The sequence below is a fragment of the Bos mutus genome, chromosome 3 (assembly GCF_027580195.1).
Source record: "Bos mutus isolate GX-2022 chromosome 3, NWIPB_WYAK_1.1, whole genome shotgun sequence".
NCBI lineage: Eukaryota > Metazoa > Chordata > Mammalia > Artiodactyla > Bovidae > Bos > Bos mutus.
This window is the reverse complement of record NC_091619.1, coordinates 107,720,589-107,737,051: the sequence shown is the minus strand read 5'-3', so window position 1 is coordinate 107,737,051 and position 16,463 is coordinate 107,720,589. Positions and strand designations below refer to the sequence as shown.

The 16,463-nt window shown below is 40.9% G+C and overlaps 1 protein-coding gene across 2 annotated transcripts in view; it reads left to right on the top strand.

Annotated features, from left to right (window-relative positions):
• Window positions 1-15,983, top strand: part of LOC102282722 (argonaute RISC component 4) — a 38,064-nt gene extending 22,081 nt beyond the window's left edge. Inside the window, exons 12-18 of one of the 2 annotated variants that reach the window (XM_070368443.1) lie at window positions 368-552; window positions 1,792-1,951; window positions 3,159-3,474; window positions 3,767-3,901; window positions 9,478-9,579; window positions 9,837-10,036; window positions 12,105-15,983. In XM_070368443.1, coding sequence (XP_070224544.1) covers window positions 368-552; window positions 1,792-1,951; window positions 3,159-3,474; window positions 3,767-3,901; window positions 9,478-9,579; window positions 9,837-10,036; window positions 12,105-12,213 — 1,207 coding nt within the window. In that variant the 3' untranslated portion in view covers window positions 12,214-15,983. Of the gene's footprint in view, window positions 1-367; window positions 553-1,791; window positions 1,952-3,158; window positions 3,475-3,766; window positions 3,902-8,974; window positions 9,152-9,477; window positions 9,580-9,836; window positions 10,037-12,104 lie in introns of those variants that run through there. The other variant, XR_011463755.1, reaches the window with a different exon arrangement.
• The last annotated feature ends 480 nt before the right edge of the window (window positions 15,984-16,463 follow it).

Below are 16,463 nucleotides of genomic sequence, written 5' to 3'. Positions count from 1 at the left end.
AATACACGTTACCTGAAATTTTGACCTTGCTTTTATCTTCGGTCCTGAATCACTGACTTGAATGTTTAAAGAAATTCTTTGAACAGAAATGCTATTCTAGGCCCTGAGGCCCAGCTGAGGCATAATTTTTTTAAAATTCCAAATGATAATCTGATAGTTTAGTAATACAGAATCTTCTGCATTATAATTGCAGTGATAGAACTTCTAGGCTGTTTTTGGCAACCATTTAAAGATGGGCTTTTTTTGTTTGTTTGTTAATAATTTTGGCTAAAAATTTACAGAACTGAAAGAAATATCTTAGAGGGAGCTAAATGCTAAGAATGTGCCCTGAAATGAAAGCACTGTGCCACCGGTTGTATTTTAACAGGAGTTTCACGGACCAGCTCCGTAAAATCTCTAAGGATGCAGGAATGCCCATCCAGGGTCAGCCATGTTTTTGCAAGTACGCACAAGGTGCCGATAGCGTGGAGCCCATGTTTAAACACCTGAAAATGACGTATGTGGGCCTACAACTTATAGTGGTTATCTTGCCTGGGAAGACGCCAGTATATGGTATGGACCCCTTTAATGTTGAATGAGGGATGATTTCAAGTAATTGGTGTAGCATTCAGGATAAACTAGGCTATGCTGCAGTCTAAAACAACCCCAAACTCTCAGTGGCTCAAAACAACAAAGGTTTTTTTTTGCTCTTGCTGTGTGTCCATTGAAGGTAAATTACAGCCTCTGCTCCATATCATCATATCATTTTCACTCTGGAACCCAGTCTCTGTTTGGAATGTTGCTGGCCCCAAGGCAGAGAGAAAAGAACTCTGGAGATCTGCCTTTTTTTTTTTTTTTTTTTAACACAGAAAGCCTGGGGAGGTTTTTATTTATTTTGTGTTTTTTTTTGTGGGGGAGTTGTTTTGGCTACACCCCGAGGCATTTGTGGTCTTTGTTCGACCAGGGTTCAGACTCACGCTCCCTGCATTGGAAGCGAGGAGTCAACCATCCAACCAACAGAGAAGTCTCTGGAGGGTTCTTAACTTCTGCAGTTTCTTGGCCACAGCCAACTATATGGCCCACCCGACCTGGGATAGGGGGCAGAAAATGCAGTGGGAATGAGGGCAGTACAAGTCTACCATAGCCCCCAAAGTAGGGAGAACTAGAATGTCTGGTGAGAAGCACTTAGGAGTATCAGGATGGGGGAGCCTACCACTTCCAGAACAGGAACTGCTTAGTTTGTATCTCTTATAAGAGGAATGATACAAATTTCTTTTGGCTATTATCTAAGCAAAGGCTTTGGAGACTACATAGACCAGCGATTTGAACTTTATAAAATGTCTTCAGCTCTCTGTATATTTGTATCTTTTGTTAGCTTCTCTTTTTCTGTCCTGTTTAGAGCAGGGAGGGGGGTGGAGGAAGGAAAAGAATCCCTTAAAATTCAAACGGCTGGTGTGTGTACTAAGGAGGGGGAGCTGGAGAGATTAATTTCTTCGCCCAGACCAGTCCTGTGAGAAAAGGAACCTCAACAGACTTTTGAGAGAGTGGTGGCAGGCAGCATGGTGGAACAGAGGAAGTGGGCCGGCTTCCAGGCCTGCAGGAGAGAAGGGAAGGGAGAGGACCTATCCAAAAAAAAGAATTGCCCTCGGGGTTTAGCAGATAAAAGGACCACATGTGAAAAGCTGGTAGCACAATGTACAATATATGGTAGGCACTCGGTGGAAGTTAATATGTAGGAGTTTCCCTCTTTACTTCTAGGATTTTGGAGAATATAGCAACATTTACAATGAATTAATAAACTTATTTTTATAGCGGAGGTGAAGCGTGTTGGAGACACACTCCTAGGAATGGCTACACAATGTGTCCAGGTAAAAAATGTAGTGAAGACCTCACCTCAAACCCTTTCCAACCTTTGCCTGAAGATAAACGCAAAGCTTGGAGGAATTAACAACGTGCTTGTACCTCATCAAAGGTAAGATTCTGAACTCTGTGTTTTCCATTTGTTTTTTAAAATCTAACTTACATGATTTACACTAAAACAGATCTCAAATATACCCCTTGGTTACTTTTTCTGATGCACAAACGCACTCATGTAACCACCACCCAGGTTAAACATAGAACATGTCCAGCTCTTCATCAGGCTTCCTTGTGGCCCCTCTCAGTAGATAACCCCTGACAGTACCACTAGACTTCCCTGATGGCTCACAGGAGCCTGGCGGGCCTGGCCCGACATGTGTGTGTGTGTATACACAATAAGTAAAATAAATGTAAATTACGTGGTCAAAGTGATAAACACTATGGAGAAACACAGAATAGGGACGGAGACGAGCTTTGTTCTCTTCCTTAAGTCTCGCGTCTTGGGGTTTGGTCCTGGTTTCATGTGCATCCTGCAGTTCAGCATCCACTGTAGAAATCCCAGGATTCTAAGAGAGACTGTTCTGGGAAAGTTTTTCCTTTGGTGGTGGTTTAGTCGCCAGGTTGTGTCTGACTCTTGCAACCCCGTGGACTGTAGCCTGCCAGTCTCCTCTGCCCAGGGGATTCTCCAGGCAAGAATACTGGAGTGGGTTGCCATTTCCTTCTCCAGGGGATCTTCCCAACCAGGAATCGAACCTGGATGTCCTGCATTGCAGGCAAATTCATTACTGACTGAGCTATGAGGGAAACCCAAGTTTCCCCTTTACACATAGAGATTTTGTTAAATTTGAGTTAGGTTCTTTTCTTGACTCTTTCCTTCCTGCTATTGCAGAAGAACCATGTTGGGCTTCCCTGGTGGCTCAGCTGGTAAAGAATCCACCTGCAATGTGGGAGACCTGGGTTCTATCCCTGGGTTGGGAAGATCCCCTGGAGAAGGGAATGGCTACCCACTCCAGTATTCTGACCTGGAGAATTCCATGGACTATCCATGGGGTCGCAAAGAGTTGGACATGACTGAGCAACTTCCACTTTCACTTGACTCTTTCCTTCCTGCTATTGCAGGAGAACCATGTTGGCTTCTTTAGTCAATTCAGATTCATGATACTGGGTGGTAGGCACTCAGTGGGCTTTAGAAGTCTCTCCCAGTGGGCACACCTTTATTCTCTCTTGCAAGATTGTGTCTGTGATTGTATCTGGTGAGCTTGCTAAATGAAAGCATTTTCATCCATATGTCTGAGTGGCAATGTCTCCTTAAATCTGATCAGGCCCTCAGTGTTCCAGCAACCTGTCATCTTCCTGGGAGCAGATGTCACACACCCCCCAGCAGGCGATGGGAAGAAGCCATCCATCGCGGCTGTGGTTGGCAGTATGGATGGCCACCCCAGCCGGTACTGTGCCACCGTTCGCGTGCAGACCTCCCGCCAGGAGATCTCCCAGGAGCTCCTCTATAGTCAGGAGGTAATCCAGGATCTTACCAACATGGTTCGAGAGCTGCTGATCCAGTTCTACAAATCCACACGCTTCAAACCCACTCGGATCATCTATTACCGTGGAGGCGTATCTGAGGGACAGATGAAACAGGTAATCTCATTATTCTATAGCTTCCCTCTGGGGCATCTACATTTTTTTTTTCTTTTTTGGTCACACCATGTGGCATCTGGGATCTTAGTTCCCTGACCAGGGATGAAACCCATGCCCTCTGCATTGGAAGCATGGAGTCTGAACCACTGGGCCACCAGGAAAGTTCCCTCTGGGGCTTCTCAGTGTCTAATGGAACTTCCTCCAATCTACCACTCTGGGTAAATCAGATCTGAGAGATACCTAAGAGATAGGCAAGTTCTCAATTAAACGTCATTCCATTTCTAACTCCTAGGTAGCTTGGCCAGAACTAATAGCAATTCGAAAGGCATGTATTAGCTTGGAAGAAGATTACCGGCCAGGAATAACCTATATTGTGGTGCAGAAAAGACATCACACACGACTCTTCTGTGCAGATAAAACAGAAAGGGTAAGAACACATAGGATAAGCTTTATTATCTGATGCAAGTGAATGTGGTTTTGAGCAGGCATACATACAATTTTTTTCTAAAAGCAGAAGTGCCTAATAATAATTTAGTAAACATACTAACTCCAGTTGAGCTTAGATGAGCAATTCTGAACGATATAGGTTTCAAGACTGAATATTTCTGTTACGTGACAGCAATACTGGTTTCTAGAGTTTTTAGAGGGGGAAATAAAAAGCTTGCCAGGTACACTATGGTGATATAGACAAGCTCCAAAGAGAGGGGTTATTTATTTGGACTTTATTGCCATTTGCTACTTTTTGTTATCAATGTCTAAGGCATGGGTCTAGGGTATAAAGAAGCATTTCTTTTCCAAATAATTTTATATCAGTGCAGAGGATTTTTAGGGTATGCACTTTGAATACTTATGATGTCATACTTACTAATCATGGGCAAGTTAAGTTCTCTAAGCTTAATGGTTCTAACTATAAAGTGTGGTAAACAAAATACCTAGCTTCCATGGTTGTTAAGGGTTAAATTAGTAAATGAATGTTAATTTTGGATACAATTGCCAGCATTTGATTAAAAAAAACATTTTGTGTAACCTATTTATAATCTGATATTAAGGTACAAGCTAGGTAAATTATAGGCACATAGTGTTGAATGACTTTAATTCTATGGTCTTTTCTGTGACATTACTTTATCTTTTTCAGGTCCCCTCTGACTGGCTCCCAGAGAGACCGGTTCTGTCCATTGCCCAATCTTGTGGTCTTGTGGGTGACCCTCACTGTTTTCTAGTGCTTGCTTAGTTTTTGTCTCTGATCCAAAACTGAGCTGTTTCTTCTCATTTTCTGAATCATTAGAGAACTAAGGTTTTATGCTTGGGCCATAGGTTCATCAATCAGCACAGATTCAAAATACTGTCTTCCAAATTGCCCAGACTCTGACTTGGTAGTACTTCTTAGATTCTGCTAATTCACCTTCTCTGAACTCTTGCCTGAGCTCTAGGCACAAAGTATCCTACCATCCCCTCCTTAGGAGGGAATGCATAGTCACTCTCCATTCCTCTGTCAACTTGCTATTCCTGCAACTTAAGACCTGGATTATGTTTCTAAAATCCCGATCTCATAGCTTTATTTTTGACTATCTGGTGTTACTCCTGACCTTTGAAGATTGACAGTCCCAATCCTTGGTCCACTTTACACCCCTAACACTTACCAACATCTTCAGTTCTCTAAATATGCCTCTTGCCAGTCCCCAACTCTGAATTAATGCACTTGCCTGTTTCCTTTGCTTCTACTCTTAGGCTGGTTGAAGTTGCTGAGGAAAAAAGTCATTTATTCAGTAATGAACCATGTTACAAGTTCTTGATAGCAAATCTCAGCCAGGCCTTTGATGCCGCAATTTTTTTTTTTCGTTTTTCCTATTCTCCGTAGCATCTGTTCCAATCCTTTATACTCTTCTCAAGTCCCCAACCCTAACCATGACACCTTCATTGCCAACAACTTACATTGCCAGCAATAGAGCAACCTTCTGTTTCCTCCAGAAAACAAAATTGTGAAGGCATGAATTTTCTCAGCTTCCTCTCCTCTGCTTTCAAATTTAGCTAAATCTTGTGTTTTCTTACCCTGTTCCTTGAATCTTGGACGCTAACCGCTCCCACTTACGCTTCCCCACTCCAGCCTGTGCTTTTGGTTTTAATCCTTTCTGCCTTCTCCAGAGCCTCACTTCATTAATTATCCATTATTTTTCAGAATTTCAATTTTCCCCATTCCATTGGCTCCTTCTCCTCATCCTCTAAAGTTTCTTAACTTTTCCTCAGGCTTCTCTAAAACTTCCCTTCTCTCTCAGTCTACCTGCCATTTTTTTCCTTTCGGCTCTTTAATGACCAAACTTATAAGAAGAAAAGACTTGACTTTCTTTCTGTACCTTCTCACGTAATATTTCAGTTCTCTGTTGCCTGACTTTGACTTCTTTGACTCCACCAAGGTTGTCTCTCAATGACTTGCTCATTTTGAATCCAGTGACAGCTTGTCGAATTCCCACACTGACCTCTTTGCAGCACTTACGGATGGTTGCCTTCTTTGGACTTAGCAATGTGATTTTTCAGGTTCACTACCCACCTCTATAATTAGGCTTTCTTTGACTCTTCTTCTTCCTCTCTCCATTAAACACTAATGCTTCCTGGAATTTCATATCTCTCTCTTCTGAATTTCAACTGTCTTTAGTCTCACCTACTTTTCTGGCTTCACTGATTTGCTTATTGATTACCAAGTCTGTATTTCCAGCCCCAGATTTTCTGTGCAGCTCCTGATCTGTACTTCTAATTGTCTGTCGGTTTACTTAGATGCTCTGTAGGCATTGTGTCAGTCAAAATAGGCGAGGCTGTGCTGTGGTGACAAAAGACTCCAAAGTCTCAGTGGCTTACAAAGATTTATTTCTTGCTCACATTACACATTCATTGTGGCCCTCCTGAAGCTGTGACCTCGCTGTGCTCCCTTTGGAACCTAGGATGATGGAGAAGCATCTGTCTGGAACTTGGCCAGTCATTGTAGCAGAGGAGAAAAAAGATACATGTCAAGCCATATTCTGGCTCTTAAAGCTTCTGCCTAGAAGTGGCGCATCTCAGACCACATTTTATCAGTCAAAGGAAGTTACGTGGCCACTTGTGAGTTAATTGGGTAGGGATGTATAATGTACCCCCACCTCCTAGCCCCCCCCACCCCCACCAGAGGGTCTCTAGAATATTTGGCCCCAGTGATCCAATCTACCACAGGCGTTTCAAGCAAAACACATATAAACCCTTTCCTGATTGTTTTAGGATAATCCAAAACAATAGGATTCTCCTCATCCAAAAGGTATTCCTCCCCTGATTCTCTGTTCTTCTGTTGCTTGGTATCACTGTGTTAGTTAGCCAAGCTAGACAATTCTTAAGAGTTGTCTTTAAATTCTTCTCCTCTATTCCCCTCCTCCCTTCCTGTGTTCAGTTGGTCAAACAGTCTTCTGTGCTCTGTCCTGAAATCTCTTGTCTCAGCTCTTCTCTTGTGTGTCCCATCTGCCCTAGGCAGAACTCGTTAGGATTGCAGAAGACTCATAGAGGTCTCCTTTTTTCCATTCCTCTTTCACAGATGCATCCTCCACCTGCTGTCAGGGCTAGGTTTTTAAAATACAGATCTTATCCTGCCACTCCACTGCTCAAAAGTCTTTGTGTTTTCCCCCATTGCCTATGCTTGAGGGTACGAAATGCTTTCTTATGGTGTTCAGTGTCTTCCCGAGGTAGCCAAAGCATAATATTTCAGTTTGCTTTTTCAACATGTACTCATACACCTTCTATTACTGATGTGATTATTTCCATTTCCTATGTATATTGTATATTTTTATCCCTGGAATGACCACATCCATCCCACCTTTTTCCCCCCTCGTTTTTATAATAAGATATAATGTAGACACAGTAAAATTCACCATTTTTATTGTGCTGTTGTACAAGTTTTGACAAATGCATATAGTTGTGTAACTACACCCTAATATGAAAATGATTCCATCGTACACACTTGTCTTGTGCCGTTTGTAGTTAACCTTTTCCCTCACCTATAGCTGCTGACAACCACTGATATATATTCTGTCCCTCGAGTTTTGTCTTTCTCAGGACATCATATGAAAAGAAGTCATAGCCTTTGGTCTGGCTTCTTTTACTTAGCATGGTGCATTTGAGATTCAACCAAGTTTTTATATGTATCAGTAGCTTGTTCCTTTTTATTGGTGGGTAGTAATTTGTGATACAGATGAATCACAGTTTGTTCATCCATTCCTGACTTTAAAGGATATTGGAATGTCTTCATTTCTATTCCGTCCCCTCTCCATTCAACCTCTATGTATTCTATAAGGCAGGGGTCCCCAACCCATGGACCACAGACCAGTACCAGTCCAAGGCCTGTTAGAAACTGGGCTGTATAGTAGATGAGCAGTGGGCAAGCAAGTGAAGCTCCATCAGCCACTCCCCATCACTCCCCATTGCTCACACAACTGCATGAACTGTCTTCCTCCTCCCCCTAGTCTGTGGAAAAATTGTCTTCCACGAAACTACCTGGGCTCCAGAAAGGTTGGGGATCACTGCTATAAAGCATGGCTCAACTGTTTCCTCTTACCAACTTTTCTCACTGCCTTCCGTAAGGCCCTTACTACATTGCGTTGCTGTCCGTTGCATATGACTGTGATGAAGAGTAGGAGGGCAGGGTTATTAGTTCTCTCTGTGCCTCTGTCTTCATCCCCAGCATCTGCTGCAGAGCCTTGCACATGGTGCTCAAGCAATAATTATTAAAATGAACATGACGGGACCCTTTTCCCCCAGAGCAGCACCTCTTTAGGTTCTCATCTGTAGATTCCAAGAGATTTTTAAAAAGGGGATTCTATGGTCAAATAAGTTCAGGAAGTGCTGTATACTCCTTCTCCCTCTTGAAGGTTATGCATGACTAGATAAAGATTCTGAGAAGTCATGCAATAGAAAGGCCTTTTAACTTTGGTTTAAACCAGTGTCCCTCAAATTTATTTGACCATAAAACACCTAAATACATCCTGCAGAACTAACATTCCTAAAGCATACAGTTTGGGGAAGGATACTAGAATGATTACAACTCAGTTACATTTCCTCTTGTCTAGATAGGTACCCAAGGTCACATATGAATTTGATGGAATGAGACTTTTCTATACTCATGTATTTTATTATATGAATAGCATATGATACTCAACTGAAGTGAACGATAGTTAAAATGGAGTCAAATAAATTCCCATCAAATTTGTGCCAACATGCTAAATATACTTCCTATATGGAATCTTTCTGTACAGCAGAAGTGGTTGGAAATTGACCAAATAGCAAGATTTTTCTTATTTCTGCTTTTCTGGAAGTTTGATTTTAGAGTTTGATTATAGAAGAACTTGAGAATTTTTAAAATGTAAGCAATCATCACCTAATTTTGTGGATGGTTAGATTGAGGCCAAAAGATACTATGCTTGGTTCAATGCATGTAGTTGCAAGGAAGGGCTTAGAACTGAAACTTTGGTTTTCCTAATTCTCATTTCAGTACACTCCTCCTGATAATGCATGTGCCAGTGAATTCTTTTATTGATCCTGTACAAGCATTAGTTTTGTTGAACCTGGTGAACCAGTTCGAAGATTCCTTCATCTTAACTTTTACTGGAAGTTGACTTTTTTTTTTTTTAACTCCAAATAAAGAATAAAACTGATTTTTTTCCCTCAGGTAACTTGTCCATCTTAAATGTCTTTTTTTCCCCTCTGTGAACATACCAGTGTGTCATCTAAAAAATTGATGACAATAATGCAGCCCAAAGCCACAGGTAGAATAATTCATTGTCTGGATTCCCTTAGTGAAACCGTGGAGTATATTTGTTTGTGAAAATATTTAAGGATGAAATAGTTGGGCCAAGGGAAATTTACAGAAAATTCAACATCTTGAATTAAACTGATTTTCAAGAGTTCACTTAAGAGCAGTTTACTTACTTGTTACTAATGGCCTGAACCCAACTTAGCTCTTTGATGACTAATTATACCCTTTTTTTTTGGTAGGTAGGGAAAAGTGGCAATGTACCAGCAGGCACTACTGTGGATAGCACCATCACACATCCATCCGAGTTTGACTTTTACCTCTGTAGTCATGCGGGAATTCAGGTAATTTGGAAGCTGGTCCAGATACTTGTCTTGATAGGGAGGTGTTTGAAAATTCAGGAACTAGTTTAAGTAGACTTGTCATTAAACACTGTACATAACTTTGTTAATACTTGTGTCCTAAAACTGTTACCTCTTGGTCTGAGTATCTCCTTGTAGGTGTGCTAGGCAGGACTATTTCTGAATTTAGGTAGGTTTCCATTCTCCTCTCAGGTAGTACACCCATGTCAGAGACAGTAATCATACAATTCTTTCTCCAGGGAACCAGCCGTCCTTCACATTACCAGGTCTTGTGGGATGACAACTGCTTCACCGCAGATGAGCTCCAGTTGTTGACTTACCAGCTTTGTCACACCTATGTGCGGTGCACACGCTCAGTCTCTATTCCAGCCCCTGCCTATTATGCCCGGCTCGTAGCCTTCAGGGCAAGGTATCATCTGGTGGATAAGGATCATGACAGGCAAGTTTCTCAGGCAAATAAAATCTTTCTGTTTGTGTTGGCAGTATGTTTCTTTTTAAAAATGAGCTTCCATTGAAAACTTTTAGGAAGAGCTAAACTTCCTTTTAGGGTCTACATTTCATGGAGCAAATAAAATTACATGTTACGACTTTTGGTCCAAAAAGCTGATATTGTGACTTTTGGTCCAAAAAAGTGCCCAGGCTCGTTCACACTTGTATGGTATGTCTGTCCCCCTTAAAAAGGAATCTTATTTGGAACTGCCTGTGGTTTTCCTTTAGAGCCAAATGCATTTCAGTTCTGCTCAAATACTAAGCAGCCTCGCAAGACATCCAGCCCAGTGCCCTGGCTCCAGTCAGAGCAATTACAGGCCTGTGGATTCCAGTTCATGCAAGGGGGAGGTCCTGACCAGGTCACTTTACTTTCAGTACAATCTTGGAGAATGCATTAGAAGGAACCTGGGTTTGTGTTGGGAAGAGGTGGGGTACCAGACCATTCTCACCCCTAACTAAAGATCTCAAAAGAATCAGACATATTGACCTGTTACTGAGCTACTATTGAGTAGCTAAACAAGTTCTCTCCATTAATTTTTCTTTTCAAATGACCATCTGTGAAGTATAGCAGTTTCTGGGCTCTTCCCCAAGTCTGAATTCAGCTGCTAAATAGTAGACATTCCACTGCGAGTCTATTTCTGTACGGGTTGAAAGTACTCTATTATGGAAAATGCCCAGCTGTGGCTTTGTACCTTTCATTCTGTAATATACGTATTCATTCAACACAGTTATTAGGTATTCACTGTGTCCCCAGCACTGTGCTAGGTACTACAATCAGTAAGTTGAGGAAGACATGTCTCCTGGGATTTTATGTTTCAGTATGGTAGACAATACAGGCAAACATAAAACCTGACGATTAGCTCAAAGCAGTAGAGATGAAAGTGCAATTGAACATCAGAGGAAGTCTGTTAGAGATTTCGTAGCTGGATGGGTAAGATTTGGCTCTATAAAGAAGAGAAAAGAATTTTCCAGGCAGAGGGAATAACAGACACAAAGAAGACAAGACAAGTGACGTGTTTGGACAGTAGCAAGTTTTCTTTGACTGGAGCATTTGAATAGAGATAGCAGGCATGAAGCTGGAAAAGTATGTTAGAGCAAGATTATCTTTGTTCAAAGTAAAAGGCTAGTCATGGGATTAAATAGATATTATTTAACAGTCAGTTGGATGTGCGTGACAGAGAAGAGGATGAAGTAAAAGATGACCAAGATTTTGAGCCTAGATGATAGGGGGTAATAATAATTTAAGTAGAGAACTCAGGAGGGATGATAATTTCCCATTTACTAAGCCCTTTGTATCACATGGTGCTCTTAAGAGGTATGTTCAGAAGTTATTGTTATCCTAAAAGATCAAGTTCAGAGGGGTTGTTACTTGTCCAAGGTCCTATAGCTAGTAAGGGGAAGACAAGAAAGGCTGGTGGCACAGTATCATTTGCTGAGTATCTGTTATGTTCCAGCAGTGTGCTCAGCACATTCACTGATTCATCAAATGGTTATTGAGACACTGTTATATGCCAGGCACTAAGGATTTCCTGGTAAAACACAAATCTACTAGTTTCTTGGAGATTCTATCCTGGTAGAGGAATAAATAATTATCCAAATAATGATCTTTTAAGTGAAATAAAAGTAGAGGATTTCATGAAAGTATAGTTCATGTGGCTCTGACCTGAACTTCAGAGTCAGGGAAGATTTCTTTGGGGGAAATGACATTTAACTGAAAACTAAAGAACAAGTGGGCATTAACCAGACATAAAAGACAGGGAAGTCCCTGCTTAGGCACTGATAAAGATCTGGGTCTTTGCAGACACTATGCTATTTAATTATTGCAACAGTCTAAATAAGTTGTATTTTTCAATTGAGCAAACTGATGTTTAGAGAGACATTACAGATTACTTAAGGAGTCACAGTTTGAGCTCAAGATCTCAAATCCAGTACTATTCATGCTATTTGAAACCTGAAGTTTGAAGTGGTCTTTTGTTACACTATTTTTTTTTTTTTTTTTTGCTTTCTTTTTTTTACAGTGCGGAAGGCAGTCATGTGTCAGGACAGAGCAATGGCCGAGATCCTCAGGCCTTGGCTAAAGCTGTGCAAATCCACCATGATACCCAGCACACCATGTATTTTGCCTGAGAATCTCAGAAAAAGAACTCAACCAGTTTGTTATCCCACGCAGCCTCAAAATGTTTCAAATGCCTACTGCCTCTAGAGAGAGTCAAGTTGACTTCAGGTGGTCTTCTACCAGCAACTCGGAATAGTTGCACTGAATCTATACTTCACAGCACTGTCTGATGCATCAACAAAATTGAGCCATTTTTTAAAAGTAATAGATACTCATAGATTATCTTTTCTGATGCACTGGACTGAATTTTTACCTCATCATGCAAAGGCTGATCAGCCTGAACTTTCTAAAGGACTTTATGAGAAAGGTTTCTATGGACTATTTTGCTAGCTGTGGTGTTCACCGCATCCCTCTAGTCTTACCAGAGAAGATTTTTTTTCCTTTTTTCTGTATTCATTGAGTGGGGTGTGTGCATAAATGGGAGAGAAAAACCAAACAATCTACTTTAGTTCAGTGTAACTATTTAATTGTGTGGGTCCATAGGCTTTTTAATGGAGATTTCTGACTTCGCCACTGTAAATGCCTTGAATGAGCATTAATTTTTTTGTAAGTTTTACAGAATTTTATGAGTTTTTACTACTTTTCTCTGTTGATCTCTACAGACTGGTGCTGGTGCAAGTACAGGCTGCCAGGCAATTGCACTATATTTGGCTGCAGATTCAGACAGGCAGTTCTCTTATTTGGTTGACTTTTGTGAATGTGTAACACAGACAGATGTGATGCATGCCATGATGACAGATAACACTGCCATGGCAAAAGTACTCATCTTTCCCCCTCTTTGGAAAAAAAAAATTAGCTTTTAGTATTTTTCAGAGTTCTCAAAAGTGCCCATTTTATGCTGCTGTGTGGTTTGTTAGATCTAAATGATTTTTAAACTTTTCTCATAGAAACTTATCTTTGGCAATAAACATTTTTTAAAGTCCCTCCTCTTCCTCCCCCTGACAATGTACTTTTTTAGATGAGATTTCGGTATGATTTTTATCAGCTGTTTCTTATAGATCATAATCTGGCAATTTCTGAAGCTGGTCAGAAAAGACATATATTTCCATGCCTTTTTAAATAATTATTTTTAATCTGTTTTATAGTCACAGTTGGTGTCCTATCACTTTGTTTTAAAATAAGCTAGAACCAGGATGCTTCCTTATTGGATAGGCTCTGCTAATCCTTAGGGTACCTTGAGTGATGCTGCAACTTGCAAAAATGTACCAGCATTTAAAACTTTTTTTCCCTGGAAATCAAGGTCACTCACAATTACTTGTAGCGCAAATGTTTTGCTTCTCTTTCAACCTGAAATACACTTGGTGGGGTTTCCTTCCTTTTATTAAACTAAAACTGCATAGAAAAGGTCGATTTTTCTTAATAGATTTTGGATCCTGTTCACAGGGAGACAGGATTCCTTTCTTCTTCAAACAAAGGGAGTTGATCTAAAGCAAGCATCAGTTACAATGTGGGGGAAAATGTATTTTGTATTTAGTGTAGATAATACTTTGTGAATGGACAACAGTTACATAGAGTCTTGATAGTTCCAGGCAGTGTTTCCCAGCCCACCTTTTACTGACTTGTAATTCTCTGTCCTGGAACCTTGGGAGTGAGAGCTGGAAGGAGGGATAAAAGGTCCAGAGCCCTTCCATATGGTTGAGGAAGGTGCCGGGGGAGGAGACAGATACAGTGTGGTAAAACATTTTTGCCACCTCTGTCTGGAAACTGCTGGTGGGGGAAACACTGGATCTAACAGTGAAGGATGTTGCTTGAACTCATTAGCTGATCCAAATCTCTTAAACTAGCCTTCTCAAAACCCCAGCAATATAAAGCACTGTTTTCCTTCAGTCTTTTAAACAAGCTTGTAAATACATTAAAGTTTACATTTCCATGTGCTGTTGATCAGCGATGCCACCAGTGTTTGCTGAGACTGGTCTCCGAGAGTTTTATAATGTATATCGAATCCTAAAAGCTCATTAAGATACGAGTGCAGACGTCCTTGTTCTCTGCATAGAGTGGGATGAAAGCAAGCTCTGTAATTGAGGCACAACATGGGCAGGAGTGAAGAAGATGGCAGATGTTAATTTCTTAAGATTTTCCTTTTTTGCAAATACCTCACTTGGGCACTACAAATCAGGACACGTTGGTGAGGCGCTGGCTGCTGCTTTTTATTCACACTTGTTCAGGGAGAGCACAGAAAATATCCTTCAGCTTGGCTACCCTTGACCCAAGAGGAGGAAAAACAAAAGTTTTCTTAGGAGATGGAGGACTTGCTGGAGTCCAGGATGTGAAGAACTCTTGGTGGCTGGCTGGCTGATGGGCACCACATCTGGACTTGAGTGCCTCGGACTTGCTTGTTAATAATGCACAGAAGAAGCGTCCCTTCTCACCATCTCCTGGCATGTATGAAGCAGGGAGCGAGGCAGAGTGCCAGGAAGCCCTGACTCGCCTGCCTGCTCTTGGGCTATATGCTCGACCTTGAACTATAGTTTGTAAGACCTCAGTCAGTCCTAGTACACTGGGGCAAATCAGTGTAGTGGTGGAGGAAAAGCCGGGAGGCCTATTTTTATAGGAAAACAGTACCTTGAAGGGTGCAATGCTATAGTTTTAGACAAAAGGAAGGACAGAGAACTGAGATTGTTGGGGAAAAAACTTGCTGAGGGGTGAGTAAGAGGTAATCACTGCAGAATCAGAGTTGCAGCAATACTCTTGCATGCAGGTCTGAAAGCATAGTTTTAATTTGGCTTGACAGTTTGAACACAGTAAACCCTTGGGACTGAATCATTATGCATGTGTCAATCAATGGGAAGTGTGCATTCTCTAGAAGTAGGTTTAGACTGTTTGGTTGTTTTTTTTTTAATGCCGCCTGTTTAGGCACTGTCATGTGGTGTGAAAGATTTAAATGTAGCAATGCTAAAGAGTAACAATTTGGGGAGAAGGCACAGGGACCTTCAAAGAGTGGTGAAGATCCAAATGTTGAACCCATTATGTTTTGTTGTGGTGGTTAGCTGCAAAGTGAACTCACTGGCTTAACACAGCCAGCAGTCTGGGCAGGCAGAACATATTCACTCGTACTATAATTTCTATTTGCTGCTTCCAAAGGTGACGATTTACAAGCAGACATATTCTATACAGTCTGTGTTTTAGGATCTGGTGCCCAGTCTATATCAGAGCTTACCTAACTGGTTCAGCTACCTGTATGAAAAGGTAATCCGCTGTTTAATCGGGCCCACCCTCTCCACCCTGCCCTAGCGACCCTCTGTGGATGTGCTGTAAGATTTTCTTGCTCGATAGCAAGGTGGTAGCTCTGCTTTCATTTTAAGAAAGTGGAGGCTGAGGGCATTGTATCAATATTGCTTCAACTCCAGGGACTTTTTCCTTGTAAAATTAAAAGGAAGATCTTGTTATTGATTAACCATTTTCTTATCCCTTGCTATTGACATATTCATGCTCTTTCTATGTCTAGTGACTGAAAAAAATGTTTGCATTTGTTCATTTGACTAATGGTGTCATTTTTGTTTCGATATTGTTAGACTTGTAATGTTTTAAAATGTATTTTTATTAAATTTGGACTGGATGTATGTCTCTAGCAATACGAGGTACTTTTTAAACTATTAAGGGAGGGGTGATATCCCCATGTTGAGATAAGATGATGGTTGTTTAAATTTGCAAATTTTTTTTTTGGCCTGCAGGGATATTTTGTGTTCATGTGTCCAAAAATGAATAAATTGGCATTCTTTTGCCAAATGTTGTTTTGTTTTGTTTTGTCAACTGCCTAATAAATATAAATTATACTATCATAGCAATACACATGGTTACTTTTTAAAAAGAAGTTTGAAAAAGAACAATGGGAAAAGTTCATGTTTTTAACTCCTGGGTCTCCCTATTTTTATAAATTGTTATTTGGGAAATTTAGAAGAGCTTCTCGGAGCATTTCACATGTGAAAACGGACAAGCTTCATCCCGGTTCTGGGTATAGCTCTTAACAGGAAGATCTATTTCAGTGATATTCTGAGAAAAATCTTCAGGCTCCAGAGGGCAGTATGGCCATGTACTTTATAAGGCTGACTTCTTGAGAGGAGGAGCTGCCCGAATTCACCCATCCTGCGGCTATCCAATCTCCTGTCTTTTAATTTTTAACAGCAAAGCTGTTTTGTTAAGTTATGGCAAGGATAATGCAGAGATTTACACAATGTGGCACTTATACTCAGGTAATTTGTAGTTTACCAAAGGACCAAGTCCTGCTAACAGCCAACTTTACTACAGGTAGTTATTTTTTCCC